At 44.6% G+C, this 13,318-nt stretch overlaps 2 protein-coding genes across 2 annotated transcripts in view; one reads left to right on the top strand and one right to left on the bottom strand.

Annotated features, from left to right (window-relative positions):
• Positions 1-2,193: 2,193 nt before the first annotated feature.
• LOC107380169 (C-X-C chemokine receptor type 5) lies at positions 2,194-5,115 on the top strand. Its single transcript, XM_015951275.3, has 2 exons — positions 2,194-2,309; positions 3,608-5,115. Exons 1-2 carry the CDS (start codon positions 2,289-2,291, stop codon positions 4,649-4,651), a joined length of 1,065 nt encoding a protein of 354 aa, XP_015806761.1. The 5' UTR covers positions 2,194-2,288; the 3' UTR covers positions 4,652-5,115.
• Positions 5,116-5,598: 483 nt separating this feature from the next.
• The window catches only part of bcl9l (bcl9 like), a 29,057-nt gene continuing 21,337 nt past the window's right edge, over positions 5,599-13,318 (bottom strand). The window contains exons 4-9 of the mRNA XM_015951274.3: positions 10,814-10,933; positions 10,352-10,496; positions 10,189-10,273; positions 7,613-10,001; positions 7,289-7,543; positions 5,599-7,195 (exon numbers count right to left, since the gene is read on the bottom strand). Of these exons, the coding sequence (XP_015806760.1) occupies positions 6,045-7,195; positions 7,289-7,543; positions 7,613-10,001; positions 10,189-10,273; positions 10,352-10,496; positions 10,814-10,933 (4,145 nt within the window). The 3' untranslated portion in view covers positions 5,599-6,044. The remainder of the gene's footprint in view (positions 7,196-7,288; positions 7,544-7,612; positions 10,002-10,188; positions 10,274-10,351; positions 10,497-10,813; positions 10,934-13,318) is intronic.

Here is a 13,318-nt window from a genome sequence, read left to right on the forward strand (position 1 = left end):
TCCCCAAGGCTCTTTGTCTGTCTTTGGGTGTATGGAGTTTCTACATTTTTTTCTGGAAACTGGACATTATTAAAAATGGACCTGGTCAGCTGGTCATTCAATGCGAGTGACAAATTTTTCTCAATGAAGGGGCTCCCGGGTGCCCCTCTGGGACAGATCCAGTTGGGCACATCGTGGACTCCTGGAACCAGTGGAACCTGATTTGCCTCTCTCAGCTGTCTGTAGAGGATTCTGAAGACGTCTGGATATTCATGGTGTTGGTGTCAGGTTCCCTGCTCTTTGGCCTTAGAGGTTACCTGACTTAGTGGAAAATTAACGAGCTGTCAAGGAATATTGGCTCACTCCCGGAGCTCAGAGATGGATTGCACCACACTGTGAATTCACAGACTCATATAATTTTCTAGATGAGACGTAAGCTTGGAACTTTGGCTGAGGTTCACGCGTTGGCACAAAAGATGGATGCGATCAAGGAGCGAGTGGACGAATCAGCACAGATTGGGATAGATTAATCTACGCCATTATTGGATTTTGAGAGGTTGAGGACCAGCGGAACTCTAAGACGGAGAAGAAATTATCTCTGTCTGGCCCCCAAACAATTTCTTATCTGAATCTGGTGCCCTTGAGCTTGTGAGGCTGAAACGAATACCCAACCCCCCCCCGAAGAAATGTGGAATGCTGCCGTCGCCATGGCAACTTTGTCTCCCTATCCCGGCCTGGGCGGGACTGCGAGCTGTGAAGGCCGCTGAATCGTTCCAGGAGTCACTGTGCTCTGTAAACCCAACAACCTCCCACCCCTTTCCAGACTGAGGTGAAGAGCGTTCTTGTCGCGGCTGCTGCTGCTGACGTGTGGAGAGTCCCAAAACCCTACCACCCCACCTAGTGGACACTTATGTTGTGTTATGTCTGAAGTCTGTTGCATTTCTGTCTGAGGTGTTTTTTTACATAGCAAAGCTGCCCTCCCTGTGGAGGGTAACTTTGAAGTGCCTTTTATTTTTCCTCCACCTGAACCAATCCTCATGTAAACCCCTCTGATCTCTATTAAGGTAGCGCAACTCGGGTTGCGAATGACCACAGTCACCAATTCTTGTCATGTGTCTTTGCCTATGTATGTCTGATCTCAGAACCGGGTGTACTGAAACTCTAATTTCCCTTTGGGATTAATAAAGTAAAGTATTTTTGAATTGAATTGAAAACAGCTTTTATAGCCCTGTTCACTTCCAGTTTCTATGTTTTCTATGTTGGGCCGACCGGAGAGGGAGGAGACTGAGGCTCCCCATGTTCTATGAGTTTTAGTCAACCTGTAGGATCTGACTTTACAACATTACAACCCTTGATAGTGTTTAAAACGCATATATGTGTATTACACATGCAGACTTTGATCACTTGTGTGAAGAACCTTACTGCCATCTGTTTTGAGCCAAACCACTGAAGTCTTTCCATCCTCAATCACAACAGCTGCTTTCTTTTTCTATTGCTTGTTCTAACCCAGAATTTCGTAACAAAATGTTTTTGGAGAACTCTGTTTTTCAGCATTAATCTGAATCTACATATCTGTCTTCCACATTGCTTTGGTTAATATCAAGTCATGACAACAAACCAGGGTTTTTAATGAAACACACCCTAAACACACCCATCATCTGTTCTATCTAAACACAGCATTAAGGCTTTATTTGTCCCTTAGATTTGAAGAAAGTTTATTGACATTAGTATGACTTTTCTCCACCATATATCAATATTCGGCCATAAATGTGAGTTGCTAAAATCTAAATTCTTTTTTTTTTTTTGTTTGTTTTTTGGTCATTAATTTGTCATTTTGTTTACAGCAGTGGCGGTTTTAGGCACGGGCAGACAGGGCAGTTGCCCAGGGCGGCATTTTTTCATGACACAAAAGGGGCGAACAAGCGCTGAGTAAAAAATAAAAAAGAAAGAAATCTGCGCCGCACCGAGGTTTTCTATCTATCTGTCACATCACAGTGTCTGGATTGGAAACAGCAAGTTGGCGCTCAAAGGGGGGCCTCGCCCGGGGAGTAATTCCACGTAGAACCGCCACTGGTTTACAGACATTGTTTTTCAACTGTGTGACATTTCGAGAAGCATCTGAAGGCCAGACCACTCTTGCATGACTGCACAATGCTTCTCTGTTTCCAGGTGCACATCTTTACCCCTGCCCCCAGATACACACACCATTTATATCCAGAAGAAGAAACACAGGAAGAAGTATATGCATACTCGACTGCAGTAGTGAGAGACGTTAAATCCGGTCGAGAACATCTACCGACAATCTGTTCATGAACGACACAGAAGACATGGTAAGGAGCAAATACAGTCAGAGTTTTCTTTAGAAGTTAGGCTGAATGTTTTTTGGAGCTGTCATAACCTATTTTGTTATTTAAACAAAAATAAAAATCATTGTTACCTTTTCAAAACTAGATTTTTCACTTTTTATTTCTTTAAAGGTTTCACATTTTGGCTTCACACAAGATTTAAAACCAGTCATCAGATGCATTCAGTTGGATTTTAAACCCTAAACTAAGCGTTTAAGTTCAGGTGAAATTCCAAAAATTTGAATATGGTGGAAAAGTTCCTCTACGTCAGTAATTCAGCTGAAAAGGTGAAACTAATACGCGCGAGACTCATTACAAGCAGTCAGACATTTCATGCTTTCATTTGTTATAATTGAGATGATTATGGATTACAGTTCACACCAAATTCAAAATCTCAGAAAATTAGAATATTGTGAAAAGGTTCTAGACTCAAAGTGTCACTCTAATCAGCTAATGAATCTAAAACACCTGCAAAGGCTTTCTGAGCCCTTATATGGTCTCTCAGTACTGAAATAAATAGGTTTTTGCACCATATTCCAATTTTTCCTGTTTCAACTGAGTAAAAAGTGTCTAAATGTTTTTTTCATAATATTGAATTGTATGTACAATAAATACTTTTGATGTCTTCCAGTAAACTGAATAACTTGCAGAAAACAAATACCTGTCTCTGCAGGACATGTTATCGTTAAAAATCAACATATTTGAAATCCTACAAATTTGAAAGATCTCATTAACTAAATGCATCATTAATTTTTTTGAGCAGAAAAGATGCACCGAAGCAGAAGGGAGTTAGTCAAATCTTGTGTGCACTTCCTGAGTTTCATCAGAGAAACAAGGAGAACAAAATAAATAAAATTTTACTTGTAAAAAATTTTTGTAAATCAATAACAGTTTAATTTAGGAACAGATAGATTTAAAGTATCCTTCACTCTTTTAAATACATTATGAATACATTTGTGCAATATCATTACATGCCTAAAATCAGTCAACAAAATATATAATTCTTTTTCAGAGCTTCAATTAGAGACAATTTTGCTCAGGATCATGTAAAAGCTGCATTAAGATCCTTAGTAATAATTTATTTATAGTCAAAGTTAAACTTTCTGTCAGATTTGCCCAAAAATATCTCAGAAGAGGAAGTGAAAACGGTCTGGCACATTCAATATATCTTGCTACTAGTCTGAGTAAACTACAGAGGCCTTGTGTTACAGTAATTTAGATGTTACATAATAAATCAGCTGCTTTGGTAAAGTGTAAACAGTGATTTTGTTTTCCTTTTACAGGAGAAGTATGGCAATTTTGTGTATACTGATGACTACAATGACAGCTACACCTGCGATTTTGAGGAAACGGGCCTGCAGAACTTCCACGCCATCTTCCAGTCAGTTTTTTACAGCTTCATCTTCTTCCTGGGTCTGGCAGGAAACGGCCTGATGATCACCATCCTCCTGAGGCGTCAACATCGTCTACGCATCACTGAGATCTACCTGCTGCATCTGGCCCTGGCGGACCTCATGCTCATAATCACTTTGCCTTTTAAGTCAGTCGGCTGCATCACCGGTTGGGTTTTCGGAGAGTTCCTGTGCATTCTGACTGGCGTGCTGGAGAATCTGAACCTTTTGTGTGTGAGTTTCCTTCTCGCTTGCATTGGATTTGATCGGTACTTGGCGATTGTCCACGCGGTCCCCAGCATGCAAAGTCGACGGCCAAGAGTGGTGCACCTGACCTGCATGTCGCTGTGGTTGTTCTGCCTTCTCCTGTCGCTGCCCAATGCCGTGTTCCTATCTGTGAAAATGGACCAGAATGATTTGTTTCTTGATTGCCACGCTTATCGCTTTAAGATTCACTCGCACAACTGGGTTGTTACAAACAGGGTTATCCACAATGTGTGCTTTTTCTTCTCTTTGGGGGTTATGTGCTACTGTTACACTGCACTTGTCGTTACTTTGTGCAGTAGCCAGAAAAGCCAATCCAAGAAAGCAGCAATTCGACTGGCCTTACTTGTAACGCTTGTGTTCTGCTGCTCCTGGCTGCCTTACAGCATGGCCTCGCTGATAATGTCTCTGTCTGAACTGAAACTTATTATCTTAGACACGTGTGACTCTGAGGAACTCCTGAAACAAGTCTACAACGTGTCGTACAGCCTGGGAATCTCCCACTGCTGCCTGAATCCCTTCCTGTATGCTTTTGTCGGCGTGCAGTTTCGTAATGAGTTGATTCACCTTTTGTGCCAGCTGGGCTGCGGCCGCGTTTGTTCACCGTTCATCCAAGTGCGAACGCGATCTTTCGTTTCAGATGGAACAACCAACAGCACCAACATCTTCTAAAGATGACCCTCAAGTCACACCACTTGGACCCGAGTCACAATTAGGAGTTTAAACTCAATCTGGACGCCTAGCGCCAACGATTTGTGACTCGGACTGAGTAGCTCACGTGTTTTAGCAAGAGAGGGTGTTTGTGTGTGCACGTGAAGATCCAGGTCACTTTGATTAGAACAGACTGATTTGTCGCGATCAAAGTTTTTGATATTGTGCACACAATGTCACAACGATATTTTTGGCCTATGTTGGTACCTGCATGTCCTGCATCTTGTGGTTGCTGTGTTTAAGCGATGAGGTCAAATCACTTTCCAACACCTCAAGTGGAAAGACTTACAAAAGCCATCGTGAAAACATTCTGCTTGTTGATTCTGCATTTTAAATGTCCTTAACATGAATGTCATTAGAGCCATTTTGGGTGGGCTCTCATATATGCGCCAGTTTCTTCCTGCAACCTAAATCTTTTTACTATTTGAGGTCTGGATGAAACTATTTCTGATATCTGCAAAAACAATGTTTAAACCTCTCAAGCGATCATTGGCCTCAACTTAGAAGCATGTTTTATACTGGGTCTTGATGCAAATTATTTTATATTAAGGGCTTCTTTGTATGCTGCAGTTTTGTGTTATTGAAAAGGAGACATGTATATATACTTTTTTATTGTTATTTTTGTTCACTAACCAGGTATTTTCCAACATTCCCATTGGCTCAGTTTTATTTTGATGCATTTTCGTTTGGAAAAGTTTTATTTGTATGGATACATATATACACACAATTGCGTTTCTTAAAGAGAAATTGGATTTGATGAATTTTCATGTACCTTGCCGACAGTGTTTGTCAAAATGTATTTGTTTGTACTGTATACATGTCAAACCGAATTTAATAAAGACTTGTGGTTTTATACAGAAAACCTTTTCCCACTGTCTTATAAAGTGATCAACGACACAATAATCAAACAATTTCAGAGATTATTATTCTATTTTTAGACTCCTATTAAAACACAGTTATACAGAACAACTGCAAACAATCACAATTCGCATCTTATATACAGCAGGTATATATTATATATTTATATAATTTATTTGCACAACAGTTTGGTAGCTGGAGAAAATAAATCAATGATATTTAAACAAATACAAATTTGAGGCACTCCTCTCCTAATGGCCGCTCTGTTCCCACAACAAATACAGATTTGTTTTTTTTAATTTACACAATTTACAGTATTTTAGAAAATGGCTTCAAACTTACTGAAGTTGTACAGTGTTTTTTAAAATTTCAAAATTATAATTAGCTGTAACCCAAAGCATGATTATTACAGATTTTTCATATTTTTTTCTTAAACAACTACAGCAATAATTAAAAAAAAGACAATGAGACGTACATTTTTAACAGTTGAGCTGGATCAGAAAGGCATGTTGGCCATGCCTCCAGAGCTGCAGCCAATAGGACTGTCCAGAGACATTCCCCGCTGTCTGAGAGACTGCTGGCCCATCATACCAGACTGAGGGTGAGGAGGGGCCATCATGGGACCCTGGTGTCCGAAAGGTTCCCCTGGAATCGACATGCTCCTCTGCTTAGCCTGCATCATCAGAATGTTTTGCTGCGTTATGTGCTGCTGGGAGGGCATCATGCCCGAGTACGGATTAGAGGGATGGTGGAGAAGGCTGTTGGCCATCATGGCTTGCTGCTGTTGTTGGGACATCAGGCCTGTCCTTCCCATCATATGTCCAGGGGGACACATGGGGCCCATGCCCCCAGCAGAAACCAAACCCCTCACCCCCCCCTGAGGAAGGCCTATATTTTGGCGAATTCCTCCATGTGAATGATGAGGTGGCAGCTGCTGCTCAGCCATACTCTGCAGGCTAGCTAAATGAGGGTTGCACGAAGGACCGCCGCCATGTTGGGGACCAGAAGAAGACAGCTGTTTGAGGAGTTGCTGTGGGGTATGTTGCTGTGACGGAGGCCCTTGATGTGGATTCTGATGAGCTTCACTCTTTGGGAAGTACTGAAGGGTGCTACTGGGCTTATCAGCGGGAATGATACGGGACAGATCAAATTCCGGGATCCCTGTGTGAGTGGGCCGTATGACTTCACTTAAATCTGGACCATCGCCCATGGGAAGAGGCGCGAACGAGTCTGATGGGTGAGCAGTGCGTTGGTGGTGGTGGTGGCCTTTGCTCAGCATTTGTAGCTGCTGATGAGTCAGGATGTCGTCGCCAGACTGAGAGAAACTCTGTGGCATTCCTCCAATGGGTGAGTGCATAGGCCCGAGTGACGCTGGCTGCATACGGGGGAAACCTGGCATTTGGTTTTGAGATAATGGTGACACATTACTGGGCCCCATCCCATCAGGTACTCCTCCTCCCATAACAACAGAGTTCATGGTAGGCATGCCCATTTGGTTTGGAGAAGAAAGCACTGGCCCTGAGGCATCATGGGACAGGTGCTGTGGACCTTGGCTGACAATACCCATGGGGCTTTGTGGATCATTTGGGGGACCAATGGAGCCTTGGGAGACAAGCATCTGTGATGTTTGGGTGTTTCCCATATTGCCTGGTGAGAAAACAGAACAAACATTAGACTAAAGTTAAAAAGGTCTTTCTTCTCAAACCACGTCTCTCGTCCGTTCCAACATCTTTTTCCTACCTCCAATACTGACACCTGACAGAAGAGGTCGATCTGGCATCATCTCGTCATCTGAAGTGGTAATCGTTTTGATTGCGTCGTGGTAGAGAGGAGTAGAACTGGGAACCGCATACTTGGACATCTGCGACATGATGAGAGATAAAGGATTCTGGGATGGCGGGGCATCAGGAGAGGAAGTAAACGGCATACTGGGATTCATGGAACCTGGCTGGCTAATGGGGGTCGAGTTGGAACTCCTTGAGGGATGTGATTGGCCTGCAAAGAATGCAAAATGTTAGTATCACAGCAACAGAAGAAAACCTGTTTTTAAGATTGGGACAGTACCTGTTTCAGTGGTGCCATTTCCTCCATTGCCAACTACCTTCCCATTGGTTGGGCCTCCTGGACTTGGAAGAGCTGTTTTAGGTGATGTCCATCCAGGAGAGCACACAGTCATGGCTGGAGATTTGAGATGTCTGGGAGAAGCGGATGGAGAGTGCAATCCAAGGTTGGATGATACCATTAATTGAGGAGACTTCAAAGAAGTAGAGCAAGGAGTTCCTGCACCAGAAGCAGGGGGAAAGGTGGGGTGATGCCCAGCAGAAGGAATTGGCGACTTTAGTCCATGAGCAGAGGGTGAAGGCATAAGAGGAGATGGCTCTTGACTGAGGGATGGCGACTTAAGTTGATGATGAGGAGGCACTGATGGAGAATTTAGGGGGTTAACACTGGCTGACATGTCTGAGGGGTGCCTAGGACCAAGGTCTGCGCCTCTAAGCTCTTCAGCCAGATGGATATGGCTCAGCCGGGACGTGGCCCCGATTTGATTTGGACCTGGCTGGTCAGGTCCAAACATCTCTGGGCCCGATTGTTGAAGATAGGGTCCATCTACTGGTCCATCAGAGAAGGGACTCTGACCAGGAAACTGAAAGGGGCCATCAGGTCCTGGGATCATTCTCTTATTTCCTCCTCTTCCATTTTGTGAACCACTGATTCGTGAAATATCTCCTGTCCCAAACATCTCACCTAAAGGTCCTCTGGCTCCATGACTTCCTCTGAGCCTCTGTTGTAGCATCATCTGCTGCTGCTGCTGAATACTCAGTGGTGGGTTCATGCTCATTGGGATGTTGCCTCCTAAAGGTGAATCCACCAAGTCTCTCATTTGAGGACAAGCTCCAGGAGAACCCATCATTTCTCGTGAACCAGGAAAATCCATAGGCTCCCCTCGCCCAGAGGATGGGGATGGACCTCGACCCATTCCCATATTAGGAAAATCTAGGCCCACAAGACTTTCCATAATTCTTGAACCCATATTTCCTTGCTGCTGCTGCTGTTTAGCTAATCTCTCCAGTTCAAACCTTGAAACACCTTGAACGTGCCGTTTCTCCATGAGCCTAAACATTTCCTCACGTGTTAATAAATCAGCCTCCCCTTGAAAGTGTGGTGAAGGCCCACCGGGGTAACAGCCATGAAAGGCACCTCCACCGCTGATGTTGTTGGGCACGTCATCCAGCCACATCATACCTGGACGAGCAGGTCTCTGAGGTCCTAGAGCCTCCATTGGAAGACCTCCTCCTGGACTGCCAAGAAAGCCTCCTCCCCCCGGTTTCCCTCTTTGGATCGGCCCTAGAAACCTCGGGCCACGTGGTCCCTCTTGGTGTAGGTCCAACATTCTTCCATTTCCACCCATTCCACCTCTCATCATATTGGCAGGACCCCACTGCTGATCTCCAGGCTTGCTGTGGTAGGGAGGAGGAGGTCCTCGTATTATCATAGAACCTCCATGCATTCCCACTTCAGGGATCATTCTAAAGTGCTGGGGGTGTCCAGGCGGCTGGATTTCCTGCTGTCGCCTTTTTTCTAGATAGTATTCTTCTTGAAGTTTCCTCCAAGCCATTTGTTCTCTTGAGAGCCCTTCTGGTCCAAGTAACTGACCCATATTGTCTCCAGGGGGAGACATCTGGTGGTGAGGGTGCTGTGGTAGGTTATGGTGAGAATCCATTTGGGGGCTGTCAAGAGCAGGTCCACCGAGGGACTGCGTTTGAGATATCATGGACGCGAGGGGCTCCTCATATTTTTTCATGCCTCCCACTGGAGCTGATGGTACCACTGAGGTCAACATGTTACCACTGCTACAGTTTCCAGAGTTATTGGTACCATTCTCAGCATCATCAACACCACTCCTCTCAGAACTGTTATTTAAGTTGGTTGAATTATTAGGACCATTGTTGTCAACTCCTGCTCCTGGATCTCCAGGACCTCCAGGTGTTCCACTGCGAAGAAACAACCTCTCTATGTCTCTCAGAGTCTGTAAAGAGCGCTCCCTATGTTCAAGCTGCTCTTTGGAAAGGCAGTCTATGTTCACCAAACCACTCCTTTGGAGTGCGTCACTCTGCAGATGTGCAGATAGGATGCTGGGACTTCCTGATGGGGACACAGCAGAACCAGGAAGTGCCATACCTCCTACACCGTCTCCATTCCCAGGGTCTACACCTCCAGAAGAGGTTTTGCTCCCTCCCTCTGACCTGCTGTTGGTTCCAGCAGGTCTAGACTGAGAAGATTCATTATCAGAGTGTCCGACTGACGATGGCGTTCCCATCGGAGGCATCGGACCTCCGACTCCTGCGGAAGCTGGCCGAGGAGTTCCACTTTGGGATTTTGGGGTTCCTGTGAGAGGAGAGTTGGTGGAGTTTACCTTCTCAGGCAGGTTAGAAAGCTTTCCTGGTGGGTAACCCTGGGGCAAGAATAAGACAACAACACCGTTTTAACCTCTTAAAATATCAGACTACGTAAACTTCACAACTTCATTTGATATATATGATGGGATAAAGTAAAGACTTCACTTTTGAACTTTTCCTAAAAACGATCAGATCTAGTGACAAAGAAACAGGAACAAAGAGAGAAAACATTACATGTCTGACCTGCTCCAACTTGGACTGTGAAATATTTTGCTGGTGAAACTGAAGGATTGAGTCAGTTTGTCCTTTCACCACAGCCTCTGCAGCACTGCCAAGCAAAACACAAATCACCTGTTACCATCTACAAAGACGCATAACTAATACAACATGATTTATCACTTCTCACCTGTTGGCCAGGCTGGTGGTGAAAACATAAACCAGCTGCTGTGGAGGCTGAGGTTGCTCTGCTTTAAGCCCTGGTCCCATCGCGGCTCCCCCGGGTTCGGACTTGTTTCCGGCAGGCAAGCGATCAGAGAGCCCCTGGATGGAGCCTGGAAAACAAAACAAAACAAAAAGTTAAAGAAAAAGAAAAACACTTGATGTCTCATGAATTCTGACTTAGATCTCCAACTGAAGCCTGAGTGCAACTGTTGTGATACAACAGCTCAACACTAGATGGAGCTACAACATGCAAAGTAAAACCAGAGGCAAGGGCAGGTATTCCTGTCTTCTTTCAATGTATGCAAGATCCGAGTCTGACAGATGAAGCATTTTGAAAATATACAAAAACAAACCCATCAAGGGCACTCTGCACAGAAATCCTGAATTTAAAGGTCACTTAATTATGTTAATGAGAAGTGCGACTTACGCTGAGGACCAGCGTGCAGCTTGTCTTCATCGTCCGTATCCGGTCCAGAACACCATTCATCTCCACTGTAAGGCTGCTTCTTTGTCAGAACACAGCGCCGTTTACTGCGCATCACACCCTCTGTAGGACAACACACAAACACACATCCTCATTCAGATATCACCCACCATTCCATTGTCTTCTAAATCACACCACAAACCAGAGCTTTAGCTGACACCCTTTCCTAAATAAAACATGTTTTGTTTCATCATGAAGGTATATAATTATTATTATATAATCAGGAGTAATTATGAATCATTTAAAAGAAGGCAGAGAAATGTATTTGCGAGATACTTTTTGATTAACATTGGAAGCGACAAGTGCATCAACATGGGCTGCATGGTGGCGCAGTGGTTAGCATTATTGCCTCGCAGCACGAAGGTTGCAGGTTCGAAACTCGGCTGCGGCCTTTCTGCGTGGAGTTGCGTGTTCTCCCCATGCATGCGTGGGTTTCCTCCGGGTACTCCAGTTTCCCCCACAGATCACAACATGCCCTATAGGTTATAAATTGTAAGTCGCTTTGGATAAAAGCGTCTGCTAAATAAATAAACAAACATCAACAGGAATAATTCTGCTGTTTTGACCAGAAGTTAAAAAAAACATCTAGATTAAAAAATTAAAACACTAAACTGGGGTCAGCTGAAGAGGGTTGAGACCGGCAACAAAAAAAAACACAAAAGAGAAATATAGATAGATATTGAACTGGGAGGAGATCGCAGGATAATAGAGGAACTCTACAGTTGATGATCATTAAGCTGCAATAGCAAATCTATAAAACAAGCTAGCTTTTAAACACAAACATGAAACTCTCACCCCACGCATCGGCTATCATCGCTGGGCCACGTCTGCCAAAACTGGAAACCCGCATTGCCAGAAGCAAAAGAGTGCTAAGCACCAGCCGACATTATCAAGGTCCAAACGTCTGTTGTTGTCCATACGGCCTAAAGTCAATATCACTATATATTGAGGATTTCACATTGATAAAGATAAATGGACGATAACTACAGGTATGTGCAGTAACAAAAGTCGTCCACTAGATGGGGCTGTCACGTGTATTACGTTGAGTCACATTTTTACGTGACTCAAGGTGGTGCAGCTTCTTAAAGGGACATGAAGGTTGCCAACCTACACATATCTTTTCATTTTTTCATATCAAATTTATTGACATGGGGGAAATCACCTTGATAAGAGTCAAAAATTCCGATTACGATCAATTTTCGGTTTATTGCCCAACCCTACTTCAAATGGCGTTTTTCTTTTAGGAAAGTTTGTCCTAAAGTTGAAGTGGTGGCGGACCGCTGTTTCTCTTGTCTGGTAATACTGAGCAGAAAACCTCTCACACCAGTTGTGTTCTGTCAAGTGTGTAATGAATGGAGGACACACGGAAGTGCGGAGGTCCAAGAAGTGTTATTCGCAGAGGTTTATAGACATATGCAACAGTACCCCTTTATTAGTTTATTTATCTCCACAATAGGGCTGGGCGATTTGGCCTTAAATCAATATTTCAATATATTGAGGATTTCACCTCGATAATGATAAACGGACAATAACTACAGGTGTGCACTTAAACAAAGGTCGTCCACTAGATGGGGCTGTCACATGTATTATGTTGAGTCACATTTTCACGTGACTCAAGGCGGTACAGCTTCTTAAAGGGACATGAACGCTGACAACCTACACACATCTTTTCATTTTTTATTTTCAAATTTATCGACGTGGGGAAAATTATCTCAATAAGAGTCTAAAATGTTGATAACAATAAATTTGCGATTTATTGCCCAGTCCTACTGCACAATATATCTATGCCTCGTCTCTCGTCTTCCTCCGCTTATCCGGGTATCGCGGGGGCAGCATCCCAACTAGGGAGCTCCAGGCCGTCCTCTCCCCGGCCATCTCCACCAGCTCCTCTGGCAGGACCCCAAGGCGTTCCCGGACCAGATTGGAGATGTAACCTCTCCAACGTGTCCTGGGTCGACCCGGGGGCCTCCTGCCGGCAGGACATGCCCGAAACACCTCCCCGGGGAGCCGTCCAGGAGGCATCCTGACCAGATGCCCAAACCACCTCTACTGACTCCTTTCGATCCGGAGGAGCAGCGGTTCTACTCCGAGTCCCTCCCGAATGTCCGAGCTCCTTACCCCATCTCTAAGGCTGAGCCCGGCCACCCTACGGAGGAAACTCATTTCGGCCGCTTGTATCCGCGATCACGTTCTTTCCGTCATTACCCAAAGCTCATGACCATAGGTGAGGACTGGGACGTAGATCGACCGTTAAATCGAGAGCCTGGCTTTCAGGCTCAGCTCCCTCTTAACCACGACAGATCGGCTCAGCGTCCGCATCACTGCAGACGCCGAACCAATCCTCCTGTCGATCTCCCGATCCCTCCTACCCTCACTCGTGAACAAGACCCCGAGATACTTAAACTTCTCCACTTGAGGTAGGACCTCTCCCCCGACCCGGAGTTGGCA

This window comes from Nothobranchius furzeri, chromosome 13 (genome assembly GCF_043380555.1).
Source record: "Nothobranchius furzeri strain GRZ-AD chromosome 13, NfurGRZ-RIMD1, whole genome shotgun sequence".
Classification (NCBI taxonomy): Eukaryota; Metazoa; Chordata; class Actinopteri; order Cyprinodontiformes; family Nothobranchiidae; genus Nothobranchius; species Nothobranchius furzeri.